At 49.0% G+C, this 15,662-nt stretch overlaps 1 protein-coding gene across 2 annotated transcripts in view; it reads right to left on the bottom strand.

The window, feature by feature from the left end:
• Positions 1–690: 690 nt before the first annotated feature.
• Positions 691–15,662, bottom strand: part of MAML3 (mastermind like transcriptional coactivator 3) — a 157,780-nt gene continuing 142,808 nt past the window's right edge. Inside the window, exons 3-5 of one of the 2 annotated variants that reach the window (XM_054295873.1) lie at positions 5,534–5,767; positions 4,592–4,676; positions 691–1,949 (exon numbers count right to left, since the gene is read on the bottom strand). In XM_054295873.1, the coding sequence (XP_054151848.1) occupies positions 958–1,949; positions 4,592–4,676; positions 5,534–5,767 (1,311 nt within the window). In that variant the 3' untranslated portion in view covers positions 691–957. Of the gene's footprint in view, positions 1,950–4,591; positions 4,680–5,533; positions 5,768–15,662 lie in introns of both variants that reach the window. The other variant, XM_054295872.1, reaches the window with a different exon arrangement.

A 15,662-nucleotide genomic window follows, 5' to 3' on the forward strand; every position in this document is an offset into this window, starting at 1 on the left:
TGCCTGAAAACAAAGTGCAGCCAGCTCAGCTGGCTTCACACTGCAGGAGCAGGAGGGGAAGGGAGGGAACTGAGAGCACCCTGGGGAGGAAGCAGAGGGAGGCACCAGTGAGGAGCTCTGCTAATGCCCCTTGGTACCTCTCAGCCCTTCAGCAGCCCAGACAGCTGGGCCATGCCAAGTGCTCTGGCTTGGGAAACATTATTTCAAGTCCCAAGGGGACTAAGCAGTTCATTAAGTTAACCCAGCACTGGGCTGTCCCCAGCAGCAGTCACATAATCAATCTGCCCTCACAACACTGCCAGATTTATGTTCTTCTGCACTTGCAGTGGGGTTTATCACTGTGCAGTGAAAACGGTGACCTCCCTGTGACTGTTTAGGTTTGCCATGTGAGTGTTGTGCATTTCCTCAGGACAGCCCAGCCAGCCCCATCGGCCTGGCCATGGCTGCCCCAGACCTGTTTGCCCCATTTCTGACCAGGGCTGTGCTATCACCCCTGAGTGTCAGCAGGCTTTGCTCCCAGCTCTTCCCTCTGCTTCCCTGGAAGCTGCAATGTGCACAGTCAGAAGAGATGGGACGTACCAGGACCCCCCTCACCACTGTGCAATGAAGCCTTGTTTTGAGTGGGGGGAGAAGGAATCTTCCCAGCCACACACATCAGCTGGCTTTTCCAGTTTCTCCATTCTGACACACGCGCACACACACAGAGAGTGGGCACTGCCACACAACAAGGATTGCTTGGTGACAGTTTTGGGATGTTGATGTTTTCATCGTCCCCTGAATCTTCCAAAGTTGGCTACAGATCAGCTTGGTTTGTACAGTTAAAAACAAAAACACCCCAAAATAACCCCAAACCAACACAAAAACCAACAATGCAGGGATGGGGAGAACATCTGACTTCCTCTTTGCTTGTTCAAGCGTAACAAAACATAACCAAAGCTCCAGACTATACAATCCCATTCACTGGGGGTTTCCAAACAACTCATCAAGTTCTTGAATCCACTCATCCCCTGGTCCGCTTTTAATAATGGAGTCCACAAGGTCTGTGCCCTCTGCTAAACTGGAGAATGACCCCCCTGCTCCTCCATTACTGTAGTTGTAAGATATGTCCTGAGTGGGATTCCTCTCATAGGCCGGGCCTCGGCTGCTCTGAGCAAAGGTTCCAGCTGGCATTTGCTGCGTTGGGGGCTGGCTGAAGCCCGGCATGGCAGGCACCCCTTGGCTCATTGCTGGCATCCCCACGGGCCTGGCCTGGCTGCCTGCCTGCTGCCCAGGCAGGGGCTGCAGCAGTGGCCTCCCCAGGGCCGGGTTCACGGCCCTCACGGTGCCGCTTGAGTCCATGACAGTCTGGCTGAGGCCCTGAGGGAAGTGCTGCTTGGGCACCCGCGGCTGCCCCGCTGGCACGGCGTACGCGGTGCCGTTGCTGAAGGGCCCCATGTCGCCACTAGTCCTGCCAGGTACGCCGTGCAGGCCTCGCTGCTGCCAGCTCTGTGCTCCCTGAGGGACAGGCCCCATCAGGTTCTGAAGTCGTGGCGCTTGCGGCCTCGGCAAGCCCTGGCCCACAGGTCCTTTCATCTGCTGCTGATGCTGGGGAAGAGCAGAGTTCACCAGCATGTTCTGACCAAAACTTCCAACCATTCCCACTGCTTGTCCAGAGGCAGCCTGCTGTGCCCCCTGGCCCGTGCTCTGCGCCAGGTTCATGCCACTTTGGTTTGGGTGCTGCAACACTTGGCTCATGCCCGTGCTGATGCTGTACATTCCTGGCTGGCTGGCAGAGGCGTTGCTGTAAGGAGTCACTCCCACATCCGACTGGCCTGCCGTGGTGAGCAGCGTGCTGGAGCTCTGGGAGGCACCCATGGCCATCATGCTCGCATTCTGGGCCATCATTCGGGATGTTCTCATGCTCTGCAGGGCTACCTGGTTCCTCACAGCCACCATATCCTGGGGTGAACCTGCACCAAAAAGGGAGGAAGGTAAGGAAAAGCCCACAGACCTGCAAATCTTAATTAACGCACTTTTGCATAAGAGACAATCTGTAGGAGCATCCTCAGCAGCATTTATCTTCTTCAGCTACACCTAATTCAGCTTCTAGTAAGCAAATGGAAAAACTTCCATGGGTCTTCTTTGAAGCAGCTGAACTTCACTTTACCATTTGAAGGTTTCCATTAAATATCTTCATTGTCGTTCAAAACTAAGCCTTGAAAATGGAAATGTCAGTCTCAGAAGGCCAATCAATTCTTTTAATAGCTCAGGAGGCATTAATGAATGGATTTTCTATAGCATAGCTACTGATTAATTCTATGGAAAGAAGAAAAATCGGGTTTTTGTGGACATTTAAAGCAGGGAGAGTGTATTAGTGAATCAATACTATAAGCACATTTTACTTCACCTTAGGCCAGTGATGGGAAACCAGAAGATCCTAGCCTTGTTAAATTCCACACCGTGACAGATAACTTAACCATGCTTGTGTCTTACTTTCACGGGTAGGGGAGAGCTATTGATTTCTGGGAAGCCAATATGCTTCTATATTTACTATCTTTAAATAAAGACAGTTACCTGGAGCTCAGATTACACCATGGGTCCATTGTGGATTTGAGTCACTACCAAATACACCAGTCAGAGTCACTAACTAAATAGTCAGATTCTGCAGATTTGAGTCACTGACTAAATACAACACTCTGCAGGTGAAGCTCAGAGTGTCTGAGGCACACAACTTCTGCAGGCCCAAATGTTATTAAATGCCAGGTATAAATATGAAATCATTGCTTAAGGGTTCAGAACCGTACAACAGAATCTGAATGTTCTTAAATCAGCTCCTATTGGTTGTCCCTCAGTGGCAGACAACAGAACACTGGTCCCTGTTATTGATGCTGGCTTGGTTTCCATGAGAAACAGGTGGATAAAGGAAGCACCATTTCTATACATGTAATTCTATTATATAACAGAGGATGGCTACAACTCCATTTTCTGCAGCACCACAAGCTTCTGGTGGATGCTTTTAGCTCCAACACACAGCTGGAAATGAAACATTTTGTAGCATGAAGTGAGACCATCTGGATCTCACTGGAACAGGCCATGTGTAGTGGCAGCTTTTACTTTATTCATGCTATCAAACTGCTTTTTTAATGATTGGCACTGGGGTTCCCATTTTTCTTAACTTAGATCAGCTGTTTTTATGATTAGAAAAAGTCTTTTTATGATGACTCGAGCAAGTGCTTAAGATACAGATAATGTAAAAATCTTAATGCATCTTTAGCTATTTTTTAATTGAGAATGGCAGTTGAAAAGCTCCAAAAGAGTCACTAACAGCAAGAGGCTCACATACTACTTTTGTTAACTACTGTACGTGGCATAAGTGACGGGAGATCAGACAAGGAGTAGTTAAATGAGAGTTGCAACAGATGCCAAGGTTTTAGGCCACCTTCTGGTCTCATTTACACATAACCTACTGCACTGGATTACATTCATGTGACTAAAAAGGAAGAAATGGTGAACTATTTAAATTAGTTCATTTATGAAAATGAACTCATTGCTCTGTCAGATTAGCCTAAACTCTTCTCTCTTTATTTTAAATAATACATGCAAAGGCAGTGTTTCAAAGAAGCATGAATGCAGAGAGATTGTATGTATGCATCTCAGTGGATGGCTGTGCACTCACACTTCTTGATTTTGGAAATGAATTATTGGGGAAAAAAGTAATTCCATACAGAACTTATGGTGCCAAAGATAAAAATGAGGATGTGATTAGAAGAGGCCACCCTGATATATGCCAGCAGAAGATGTGGCTGCCTGTTCACATCCTGGGAACCAGAATGGCAATCTGGAATGTCCAGAACTGCCTCCCTTGTTTTCTGTTGCATCTACATGGTATTACCATGAATATACAGCACAAGTGTGTGTTCATTTAATGTCTATATAGAAATCATGGTTAGTGAAGACTTCAGCTGATGCTTTTCACCTAAAAAGCTCAGAATTAACTTCTTTTCCTAAGCCAAAATGAGTGCACTTACATCCTTCAGTTACCTAGGAGCACATCAAAATAATACTTGTGCTTTTTTTGAGATAATTTAAAAAACCCTCTATTTACATCTCATATATTTTACTGTGTTTCCCACACCTGACATTTATCAGTCTCTTCTCTAGATAAGGATGACCTCTCTTAAATTCTCTGCTCGTTGAATTAGATAAAGTGGGGAATGAAGGAGGGGCAAAACCAAGATAAACTCAGAAATGCTAGCAGGAAAAAAACCCATAAGAGTAGGGGTCAACAAGATAAATCTATGAATGAATCCATGACATCTGGATGTTAAAGAGGCAAAACAAATGTCATTAAAAAAAAGGGGGGGGAAAAAAGGGGGAAAAAAAGAAAAAACAAGCAGTTTTCACTGAAGAGAGCAGAAAGGAAAATACAAACTTAACTGAATATGCAAACTTGGGCATTTGTCTTTGGTAAAATATGTGGTGTGTGCAACAGCCTGTATTCCTCTTCTGGCACACTGCTTTAAACCTGGTAGTCACAAACTGCATAAGCCTTCACACATTTGCTACCTTTAGGGCATTGACTCTAAAACAGGAAAAACAACTGGACTTTTACCTTGGAATTGGTTGACCTGTTGCACTGGATATGGGCTTCGCTGCTGATGCAAATGCTGCCGAGGCAAATGTGACTGCTGCTGCATCTGCTGAAAATGAAGGACAGAAACAAAGCAGAAGAGGAAGAGATGATTAATTAATTAACAGGCTGGTGGCAAAACTGCAGAACCTGCAGTGGTTCTTATTTGGTGAGGTGTTCTGGAGAGACAGGCAGAGTCATCTGGAGTCCTCCTCAGAGCACCTGGGCTACTCAGCACTCAGACTCTTTTTGGCTCAAAAAGGAACATGCACTGAGGCCAACACCATCATCACTCCTTGCTTACAGCCATTTCACCCTGACCTCTACAGCACGAGCTGAACTGTCTTCAGGCAGAAAGGAGAGGGAGGGATATGAATTAACTTTGCCCATCTAAGTCTAAGGGCAGCTGTAGCCACACACACACCTTCTTTCCCTCAGCCCTGCCAAGGTCTAGAGGCTTGAGCTCCTGGTGCAAGGCTTTGCTCCATGTCTGCACTTATAACACTCAGCTGCAAGCATTACTGCATCCTGACCCAAGCACTGCAGCCTTGGAGCATTCCTGAGCCAAAACAGAAAGGGATTACTAAGGCACATTCCCTCTTGTGCTTCAGTGAATGATATTTGGGGAGTGGTGACTGCCAAATGCAGGGGAGAGGACCCGTGACTGTAACTGCAGCTGAGTCTGCCTCTGCTGGACTAAGTGCACCACTAGATGCCAGGTTAAGAGCTAACTTTTCCAGTGCCTAAAATCCAATGTGACTATTGGAAAAACGGGTAATATTTGCCAAGCTAATGGTAGGGCTGATTGTTGCCTCTTCTTTGACAAGCATTGCTGAAATACCCTGACAGGACCCACAGAGATAATTCCCAAATCTAGAAGGAAGAGCTGGTGCTAGATGCTCTGGAGACAGATGGATACCGTACCTGCTCCGCCAGGATCTGCTGCTGCTGCTGCTGCTGCTGCTGTCTCTGCTCCCGGAGAAACTGCTGCTTCTGCTGCTCCATCACGTGGAGCTGCGCCCTCTGCTCCATCAGCATCTGCTTCATGAGGGCTGCCTGGGGCTGGCTGCCCAGGAAGTGTCCCCCGGGGCTGGAGCCTGTGCCCATGCTGCTGGAGCCCGCCGGCTGCAGGGGCCGCGGCACTCCTGCCTGGTGCTCCTGTGCACAGAGAGAGAGAGGGAATGCATTGTTACTGTACTGCCTGGTGCTCCTGTGCACAGAGACAGAGACAGGGAGTGCCTCATTAACGGCTGCTGCATAGGCAGGGAATGCAGCTCTCCAGGCTGAGGTGGCACACAGGCTGTGTGTGAAGCCTGGAGCTTGGAGAACAAGCCATGGACTGCTCCCCACAGGGAATAGGTTCCCCTTTTCTCCTGTAATTCAAAGCCCCTCAAGTAAAGCAGGAGCACTTTATAATTAATTACTAGTGAAACAATGAAGTTGTGAGCTAAGTTTTTTCCCTGCTTCAGAGTAATGTTTTTCTAAACTTTTTCTCCTTTCTCAAGTAGAATGTTATATTTTCTCTTCCTTTCAGTTTCCCTCTCTTCATTTAACATAGCAATTTACCATGGCCCCCTGGATTGAGGAGCCAAGGTGTTGGGCACACACAATGAACAGTGGGAGCTGGCAGCACTAATTCCTCTCCAGAGCCTCAGGATTTAACTCCTTTATGTCTTTATTCAAGATTTCCATCCTGCAGCACTGCACCAGTGTGTGTGGCTGGGAGGACTCAGGGCAAGCGCCTTCCCTGCACACACGCCACTCTCTCTTCGTGTTCTGAATCCAATTTGCTGCCTTTTAGTGCTGGGAAAAGCACTGAGGAAAGGTCAGGAGGGAGGGAAATCCCATGCACGTCCCGAAGGGAGGGAGGGAAGGGAGGAAGGAAGGAAGGAAGGAAGGAAGGAAGGAAGGAAGGAAGGAAAAGGAAGGAAGGAAGGAAGGAAAAGGAAGGAAGGAAGGAAAAGGAAGGAAAACGGAGCGGTGTCCCGGCGCTGCCGGCAGGTGGCGCTGCTGACCCGCGGCCCGGCCCGGGTGGAGCCGAGCGGTGCCGCCGCTTCCCGGGGCCTCGGGAGCGTTCCCGGGACTCGCTGCCGGCCTCCGGAGCATTCCCGGGACTCTGCGAGCCCCCCTGCCCCAGGCTGGCTGTCCCGCGGCCCGGGCAAACCGGCCTCACCGCCAGCGCTCGCTGGGGGCTCGGCTCGCACCACGCCGCTCTCGATGCCGTGTTTGCAAACTGCGGGCCCGGTCCCTATCTCGGGTGATAAGAGCCCGTAGAACCTCTTTAACCGATGAATAGAGACGGCAGGTACTTATTCAAAGCCACCAACTCGATGGAAAGGATCTGTATCGCTTTAGCATCCTTTGTGCAAGGCCTGCCAGGGTGAGGTCTGGATTCACCTGCCTCGCTGGCTTTTGAGTTTTGCCATCACTGTGTGATCTGGGTGTACAGAAAGGGCATCTTGCAGCACCCACGCCACCCACTCAGGGAAAGGGTTAAGTTCAATGCTGGAGTGTACCTTGGGAAATGAGGGTCAGCCTTTCTGCATGAGGGTCGGGTTTTCAAGGACTCTCCCATGGAAATAACAAATACAATTTGTCCACATCTCTACTTTTCACAGATACTCCCTGAAGGGCTCTGCTGAAAGGCAGCTCTCCAATATTTAGGTTCTTTCCCTTTTAACATCTATATTGGCTTGAAAGTTCTCTCCCTGTTCCTCTTTCTACTTCTCCCCCAGTCACATCACCCACTTTGCATTTTACAGCCTGGTCCAGCACAGTCCCTGCAGCACCCTAAGGCCAGGGCTGCAGCAGTGGCTGGGTCTGCCCCAAGCTGAGGTCCAGGAATCACTGAGGATCCCTCGGCTGCTCCTGCAGCAAACCCTTCATCAAACCCACCCCTGTTGCTGAGCTCCTACTTGCTTTGCTTTGGGGGAACACACACATTTATTGGCTGTCTCCAGCAGAGCTGATGGCAAAAGCCTTTTCCTACCACCCCTGGCCCTCCCCCAGCTTCTGATGAAGTCATCAAGCTCCCAGTTGCATAACTGGTGCACAGGACTATCCTGTGTTATATTGGGATCATGGCCAACTGCTTCCATTTATAGACAAAAGCAAGGCCATGCTGCCAAATAATGGAGCCTTTGCTGCAGCCACCACAAGGTGAAGAAAAAGGAGGGGGAAGCCCCCGGAGCCGAGGGGCATGCTGTGACATCCCTTGGAGCTTCCTCTGCTAGCTTCAGTGCTCAGCTGCCTTTGGGGCTGCAGCCCAAGTCCTCTCTGAATTGCCTAAAAACAAACCTTCCTACAGAGCTCCTGTCCTGGCTCCCAATGCACACACAGGTACAGCTGAGGGACAGCTCACTCCACACAGAAAGCACTCCATTCTCTGATGAATTATGTTATAAATTAATGCTGGAGGTTAAAAGGAAGACAGTTTTGAAAGGAGCCCCACCAGCTGACGTGAGCCCGGTGAACTGGGCAGCAGCTGAAGGAAACAGAAGATTAGCACACAGGTGTCACTTCCAGTGTTGTGTGTTCAGTCATTTCGAGGTACATCATGAAAACTTCCTGTTGCTCTTAAAGCCAGTCCTTCATCTAGACCACCCTCCTGCCTAGAACATTTCTTCACCTTTTCATTTTGTTCTTGGCAAAAACTCTTCCCAACCGATGCTGAAGAGCCCTTCTGAGATCACTGGGAGCAGCTCTGCATTGTGTGTCCTGTAAATAAGAGCACAGCCCAGGCAAAGAGTGTCTGCAGGAAAATGCTCCCCAGCCCCTGGAGCAGAGCTCTGTCCCCAGAGCTGTAGCCCTGCAGCTGGCACTGCTGCTGTTGTGCTCCAAGGGGAGATGGCACCTGGCAGTGTGGCAGGAGCTGGGCACGGAGGGAGCAGCACTGTGCTCCACAGGGCTGCCTGCTGCAAGCCATGGCAGCTCCAGACCCAGACGCAGCCTCACACAGGGGCTGAACACTGAGTCAAACAACTCAGGCTGAGTGCAGCACCTTCACATTTACAGAGCTTAAAACCCAAACTAATGCAAGCTTCACTGACAGCCCTTTTTGCTCCTGCTCTGCCTGACTGTTCCCACATCCTCCTACTGCACCCTGAGCCTTCCTGCTCCTCCTCCTCATTCTTCGCTATCCCTTTCTCCTTCCTACACCCTATGCCTTTTCCTCTCTCCACCAACCGGCACTGCTGCCTCTTGCTGCACTCCAGACACCCCCATCAGCCCCCAGCCTGTGGCTGCATCTCACCCCTCTGATGTGCCCATGCACACAGCTTGGCTCACCCTGCAACTCCAGGGATCTGCAGCAGCAAGGGCACTGCCCAGCTCCTGCCCTGTGCCCAGGCTGCTCTGTGGGCAGCTGGTCCCTGAGGACGGTGACAAGATGCCCTGGAAGTGGAAACACAGATTGTGTTCTCAGCTCATGCTATCTGGGAAAGTGGTACAATTTGATTTCTCACTTGTCGCTCTGGTTCTGTTTAACGCCATGCAAAGCCGCTGTGTGCTGCTCTCAGGCTGCAGACAGCTCTCTCCTGCTCGCCGTGGCTCAGCAGAGTCACAGGCATTCCAGCGGGGAGCAGCGGTGCTGCAGCTCACTGCAGGGCCCTCGCCCAGGCACAGGTGAGGCCAAGGGCTGCTAACATAAAGGGACAATGGTGCCAAGGGCCTCAGCTGTGACACAGAGCAGGTTCAGGCCCTGCATCAGCCTCCCGGCAGCCCTCCTGCCCCTGCAGCCTCAGCTGCCCACTTTTAAGGCAGCCCAGGACAGAATTAAGAGCTTGGCCCCTGGGAACAAAAGCAGGGATTGAAGGAGCCAAAGAGCTGCCTGTTCCCAGAGCTGGAATGTGACCAAATGGCCAACATTTCCAAATGGTCAGCAGTTCCAAATGGTCAGCACAGCACACCTGGACAGGCCTGTAGGTTTGGACAGGTGCAGGGCAAGATGAACTTGTGCAGGGATCTGACTGCTCACTTAATGCCTCCACAGGAGTTGCCCCCTATGGATAAGCCAATCCTTAGTTAAGCAGCAGGAAGATAAATCCTGTGTCCTCCCAGTGAATTTCCAGGGCTCTGCTGGTGTGATGGAATACTCTGCAGGAGCTCAGAGTAACATATGTGTGATATGTACAGTTATGCACAGTAAAATGATAACAAAGGGAAGTGGAAACGACATTTTCCTCTTTGTCTCAAATCTTTCGTGCCTCTTCCTTATCATGCGGTGATTTATTCCTTGCACATGTCATTCAATCCCCCAACTGCAGCCAAAAGCAATCACGCAATTTCCTTGCAGAACAAGCAGAACGAGCACCAGCTGAAGCCCCAGGAGCCAGGTGGGGACACCCAGGCCTGCCCATTGTCCATCCCTCTGTGCACAGACTGGTGTATTTGGAGGAGCCAGCTCTGCTCCTGCTGAAGGCCGGGGGCCAAAGTGGCACCTCAGGGAAAAGGGGGCTGTTCCAGGCAGCTACTGGCAGGAATCAACAGAGGATGGGCATTCCACATCTCTGAGCTAAGCACTGCCCAACAAGCTGCAAGAGACATAGACTGGAGAGCAGGGTTGGGAATGTGTAAAAGAGACGAACAAACATAATTTTCTGTGCTGTTCTGTGTCATGTGAGCGAATGGATATTAAATATAAAAAGCAAATAGAAGCCAGGAGGTAGCTTATCCTGCACACTGCATCAGAAGAATGACACTTGAAAAATGTATGCAATCAGACATCTACATTTTAGAGTCAGAGCAGAAAAAGTAGACAAAAAAATGATTTGTGGCAGAAAATGCCTGCCAGCGAGTGACTTAAAGAGCTCAATCCATTTAGCTTACCACAAAAAGAACGGACAGATGCTTTTGACCATGGTGGATAAAAATACCTTCATGAGGGAAGAAATTCCTTAAAGAGCTCTTTTATCCAGCGAAGAAGGCAAAACCAGATACAAGGGCTGGAAGCTGAAGACAGATTCAAATCAGAAAGAAGAATCACATTTTTACCCTCTGATTCTGTTACCTATCAGAAATGGCAGATCTCCACCATTTGAAGGGTGCACGCCCTTGTGGATAAACACAGCACCAGTGCAGTGGGATGGGTGTGATGTTCAAGGTGATGTGCAGGGCTGATGAACAGCCCTGCTCTGCACAGCCCTGGGCTGCTGCTGGGGACACAGGCACTGCCTGCATATCTCTGTGTCTGTGTGTGGCTGTCTGTTAACCAGGGGAATCTTCAGCCTATTACTGGGATCAAATATATGACTCCATTTCCATACACTGGGTCACAGTGAAACATCATCTCTGGCCAGTGTTTTCAGAGAAGCCTGAAAGCACATTCCTGTACTCCCTCAGAAATATTTCTATTGGATTCTTTGTAATGTAATGTTGTGACTTATTGTGTCTCACAGGGATCTTAATCCTCTCTCTAAATCAGACTGCCCACAGCAAAGCCACCTTTCTCAGAATGGCACCATCTGACAGACTAAGGAAATTACAAATCCATTAATTTCAGACTTCTGGGGGTGCTTTTTGCCTCGGAAAAAGCAGTGATTAGGAGGGAGGGATGGAATCCGCTGGCTCACAGCTCCAGCTCCAGCAGCAGGCTCAGCAGAGCGGATCGCTTCACCCATTTCCTCTGTCACCCAGCCTCAGGGAGGGGCTGCAGACCTCTCCTCCCCCCAGGCCCCCGGTTGCCATGCAGTATCTGAGCAAACCAGATCCCTCTGATGTTTGACACCAGACCTCTGCGTGCAGCTGATTTGTTTTCCTTTCACCTCTCTTCACCTGCATCTCTCCTCCCTGTGTTTTCCATACAGTTTGTTCTGCCCACAGAACACACAGGATCTGTCAGACTTTGGTGTATTTTTGTTTTCTTCCAGGAATTTTCCAGTGTCTCCATATCTGGTGATGAAGTAGGAAACAAAGGGCTCTAAAAGGGGCAGCTGTTTTTGTAATACTCTTTAAGAGCTGAAGGCCAGCAGAAGTTCTTCTCAAAGCCTGTGAGGAGAAGGGGCTTTGCTGGCACCTCCCCACACACCCCCTTCTGCTCCAGCCCAGGGGTTCCACTCACAAACCCCTGACGGATTCGGGAATGAGGGATTCAGGAATGTGGCATTTCAACAGAACGCCACTAAACTTCAACCAGCTCAATAAAACCAGCTTCATTTTCTATTTTGCAAATAACAGCTCTGGTGATCTCTCCCTTCTTCCCCTTTGCAGGGGAAATCAGTCCTACTTTCAGTTTTGTTTACCCCCAGTTTCACCAGCACACCATAAGACCATGGTATGGAGTGTAAGGATATAACGGGTGGGTTTGTACACTGAGAAGTATTTATTTATCTCAAATAACTATTTTCCTTGCAATTGCAGTTTTAATTGGTATTATTATTTTTAAGAGGAAAAAAGAAAAAGTGGATCAGCCCAAATTCAAACCAAAACACCCTCTTTACATCCATATCTTTAAAAAAAGAAAAATAAAAAAGAAAGGAGCACTGGCCTTCAGGCAAGGCTGGTGACAGGGAAGAGGGCGAGGATTTGAAGAAAAACTGAAGTGCCCAACCTTACATTTTAGGCATATTGTGAAGGCTGTAATTACTCCACTCAAGGAGTGCTGTGTGAAGCTGTGCCACCATGGCATTCCACAGTGTGGTCTAGCACTCAGAAAGCAAGAGGGAACTTTCAGGGATCAAAAGGCAGGGGAAGGGAGGTGAAACCCGGCCCGTGCCAAAGCTTTTCCATGCCACATCCCTGCTGCCTTCTCCCAGGGCTGAGGGCTTCCAAGGACACAGATCAGCCCTCAAGAGGAGCTGTGGCTTGCCATTTCAGTGCCAGCTCAGCCCTGTCCTTGTAGATTTCCTGGGACTTTGAAACTGATCCTGGAGAAAAACTAAAAGTGAGAGTTGAGCTCATGGAAGCCACTGGACCCTGAAGCTGGTGCCTGATAGAAATTTTCCTGCTGCAGGTTTTAGCTTTAATCAATGCCTCCTTCAAGCCCATCCTGGAGTAGGAGGGAGGAAAGCTGATGTGAATTGTAAGGATAATCACAGCTAGAGAACTCCTGGAAAGAGGGAGAGAAGAAAAATGGAAGATGAAAGCAGGCAAATGGTTTAAACAAACACTCACACAGGGCCAATGAAAAGGGGGAAGAGAGGGAAAATGGCACAATAAAAATAAATGATGTAAGAGAAAGAAAATCTTCTAAGCACACACAGGGAAAAATATGGGGCTTGGAAAAAGCAAAAGTGTAAGAAAAAGATGCTCTCTAATGGAGCTCTCCAGAAGTTAACATTCTGCATTATCAGGCAGCCCCTTTCCTTCTAATGGCCTGAGCCTGTACCACATTATCCCCTTGGACCCGTGGACCTCCCTGCTTGTTGAGGTATTTTGAGGAGCCTGGCTCTAGCTCGTGCCTAGCAGAAGCTGCCTCAAGTCTCCTGTGGATGACTGCAGAGATTTTTTTTTTTACTCTAGCTGATTTTTTTTTAAACTTCCTCTTAGTTGTTTTGTTTGAGCATAAACAAAAGGTATTTTTTCACACTTACAGGTGTTTTTGAGATCATTTTCTCTGTGCTGCGATGAATTAAATCTTTCAGTTTTAGAAATTCGAACTTGGCTCTTGTGTTGCTCCTCAGCAAGCAGTGTGTAATTTGCCAAGCCTGAAAGAATCCTGGCTGAGAAATAAACACGCTGTGGGCCATATGCTCTCCTTCCCCTGTGCAGAAGGCACCTTACCCAGAAATTGGGTAGAAGCTGCACTCACCCCCATGGTGTTGCTTCTGCCAAGGCAAAAAAAAAAAAATATCCACAGAAAAATGGCAAAAGGCAAAAAGAAAGGCAAATGGGTACACAGTGACTCAGAGCCCTGGTGGCCTTCAGCAGATTATGATAAAGGCATTGGTGCTTATGAAGAATGTTCATCTGTACCTATTAATGCATAAATTCCATCATCTTCCTTGGGCCTGACAGTGACTGCAAAGAGCTGGAATAACTCCCTTGCCTTGTTTACATGTGCTTGTCTGTGCAGCCCCTCTGGAGGTGGGACTTCCATCTCAAATCCAGAGCCAAATATTTCCATAAGGGAGCTGGCAGGCCCAAGGGAAGCGGTCCAGCTGCCTGGCAAAGCAACAGGACCTTTGCTGTGGTTTTACTTAGCTAACTGCTGATAAACCAGGCTGGTTGGGATGGCACAACCAGGTGTAGGTTTCATTAGCTAGTTCTTTTAACACCCTTGAATCCAAGCAGCCCAGACCACCTGGTTCCAGCACTTGAAACTCTTTTGATTTTTCCTCCCTCTTGGATGTTGTTTTTGTGTTTCCATTAGCCACCTGGCCTTTACTTTGACACAGTCATCTTAGCCTTACTGAAAACTGAATAAGGCATTCTGATTTGGGCTATGCCTAGCTTGTCTTTAAGGTCTTTAACCTCAATATGTATGGCTCCCTCTATTTATACAAGTAAGGAAAATCTCACAATTGAATTAATTTCCTTTGCAAGAACTCAGTTCAAGTTTTAGAAGAACTGACTTTATCCCTAGACTTCCAGGTCTCTAAGGCACAGCTTGCTTTGCTGACCAAGCCCTTATTAATGCTGTCTGAGTCTTTCTAGATGGCCTTGATACCTCTTAAACCTTAGATTTCCTCTTTTTTTTTCCTCCCTCCACAACCTGAATGCTTTTTTCGCCTCCTTCTATACTGCCATCTTCCTAATGCCCACTTATCTTTGCCAGCTTAACTAGTCCTCCCAGCACAACCCTGCCTTTTTGCAGTCTTGGACTCACTTCTGAAGCCCTGCCTTCACTGGACTTTGCACAGGTTTGTGCTGATCTCTCCCATAAGAGACTTTAAGCAAGACATGATCTCCCTCTACCCCCACGTTCCATCCTGCCCAGCTCCCTGCTCCTGCCCACACAAGAGGTGACCTCATCAGTGGTCCCCAGCCCTTATTCTTGTCCCGGCAACCTCACTGGGTCCTCTCTTCTCATTTCTCTTGCCCCCATCTGCCTTCTCCTTTTGTATATCTCTCTCTCCTCTTGCTCTTTCCCATTGCAACACAAACAGGCTTTATCTTCATGTGTAAAAAAAAATCCAAACAACCTTTGACTCCTAGTGACTCTCCAGCTCTCTATTTCTTCTCACTGTCAGCTCTAAGCTTATTGAGTCTGCTGCTGCTGATTTATGTGATTTAGACTGAATTCAGGCTCCATCTCCAACAGATTCTTTCTCAAACAGGCTTTCACCTCTCTCCTGTCACAGAAGCAGAATCAGAGAGTTTCTAATTTTCTTTGTCTGGCTGCAGCTCTGCACTACACCAGGCTCTCTGTCATAGCCTGTCAGCTCCTTTTGGAAGCCTGGTCCTCCTCTCCCAGTGCTCCTGCTTGACTCCAGCACCTTCCTTTGCTTGCTCAGGGTTACTCAGACTAGTTTGTCAATGCTCACCCTCCCACCTGCTGCTGTTCTTTGCCTCTGTGTCCTCCTTCCTTGTCTCCTTTCCTTGTCCTTCGTGTCTCAGACTGAGTTCTCCCTGTGCACATTCAGGAACCTTCTCTGCACCAGTGACTCACCCACCTGCCTCTCTGTCCCTGGCCACTTCCCGTCTGTTCCAGCTAAATTCATGCCCTGCCTCTGGGATTATCTTGTGGATATCTGTCAGCTCAAGCTCAAAGTAGGCTCTCATTTACTCCGTAGGCCTGCTGTCCTTCCTGTCCTTCAGTCCCCATGGCCTGGCTGTCACTCAGTCCATGGCCTGGCTGTTACCTGTGCCCCCATGCTCTGTGCAGTGCCACAGCCTGGCTCCTGCTGTCTCAGTCCATGGCCTGGCTGTTACCTGTGCCCCCATGCTCTGTGCAGTGCCACAGCCAGGCTGTCACTCAGTCCATGGCCTGGCTGTTACCTGTGCCCCCATGCTCTGTGCAGTGCCACAGCCAGGCTGTCACTCAGTCCATGGCCTGGCTGTTACCTGTGCCCCCATGCTCTGTGCAGTGCCACAGCCAGGCTGTCACTCAGTCCATGGCCTGGCTTGTTACCTGTGCCCCCACGCTCTGTGCAGTGCCACAGCCAGGCTGCTACTG

This window comes from Melozone crissalis, unplaced genomic scaffold, assembly GCF_028551555.1.
Source record: "Melozone crissalis strain CALT ecotype California unplaced genomic scaffold, PUWL_Pcris_2 ptg000006l_1, whole genome shotgun sequence".
Lineage (NCBI taxonomy): Eukaryota > Metazoa > Chordata > Aves > Passeriformes > Passerellidae > Melozone > Melozone crissalis.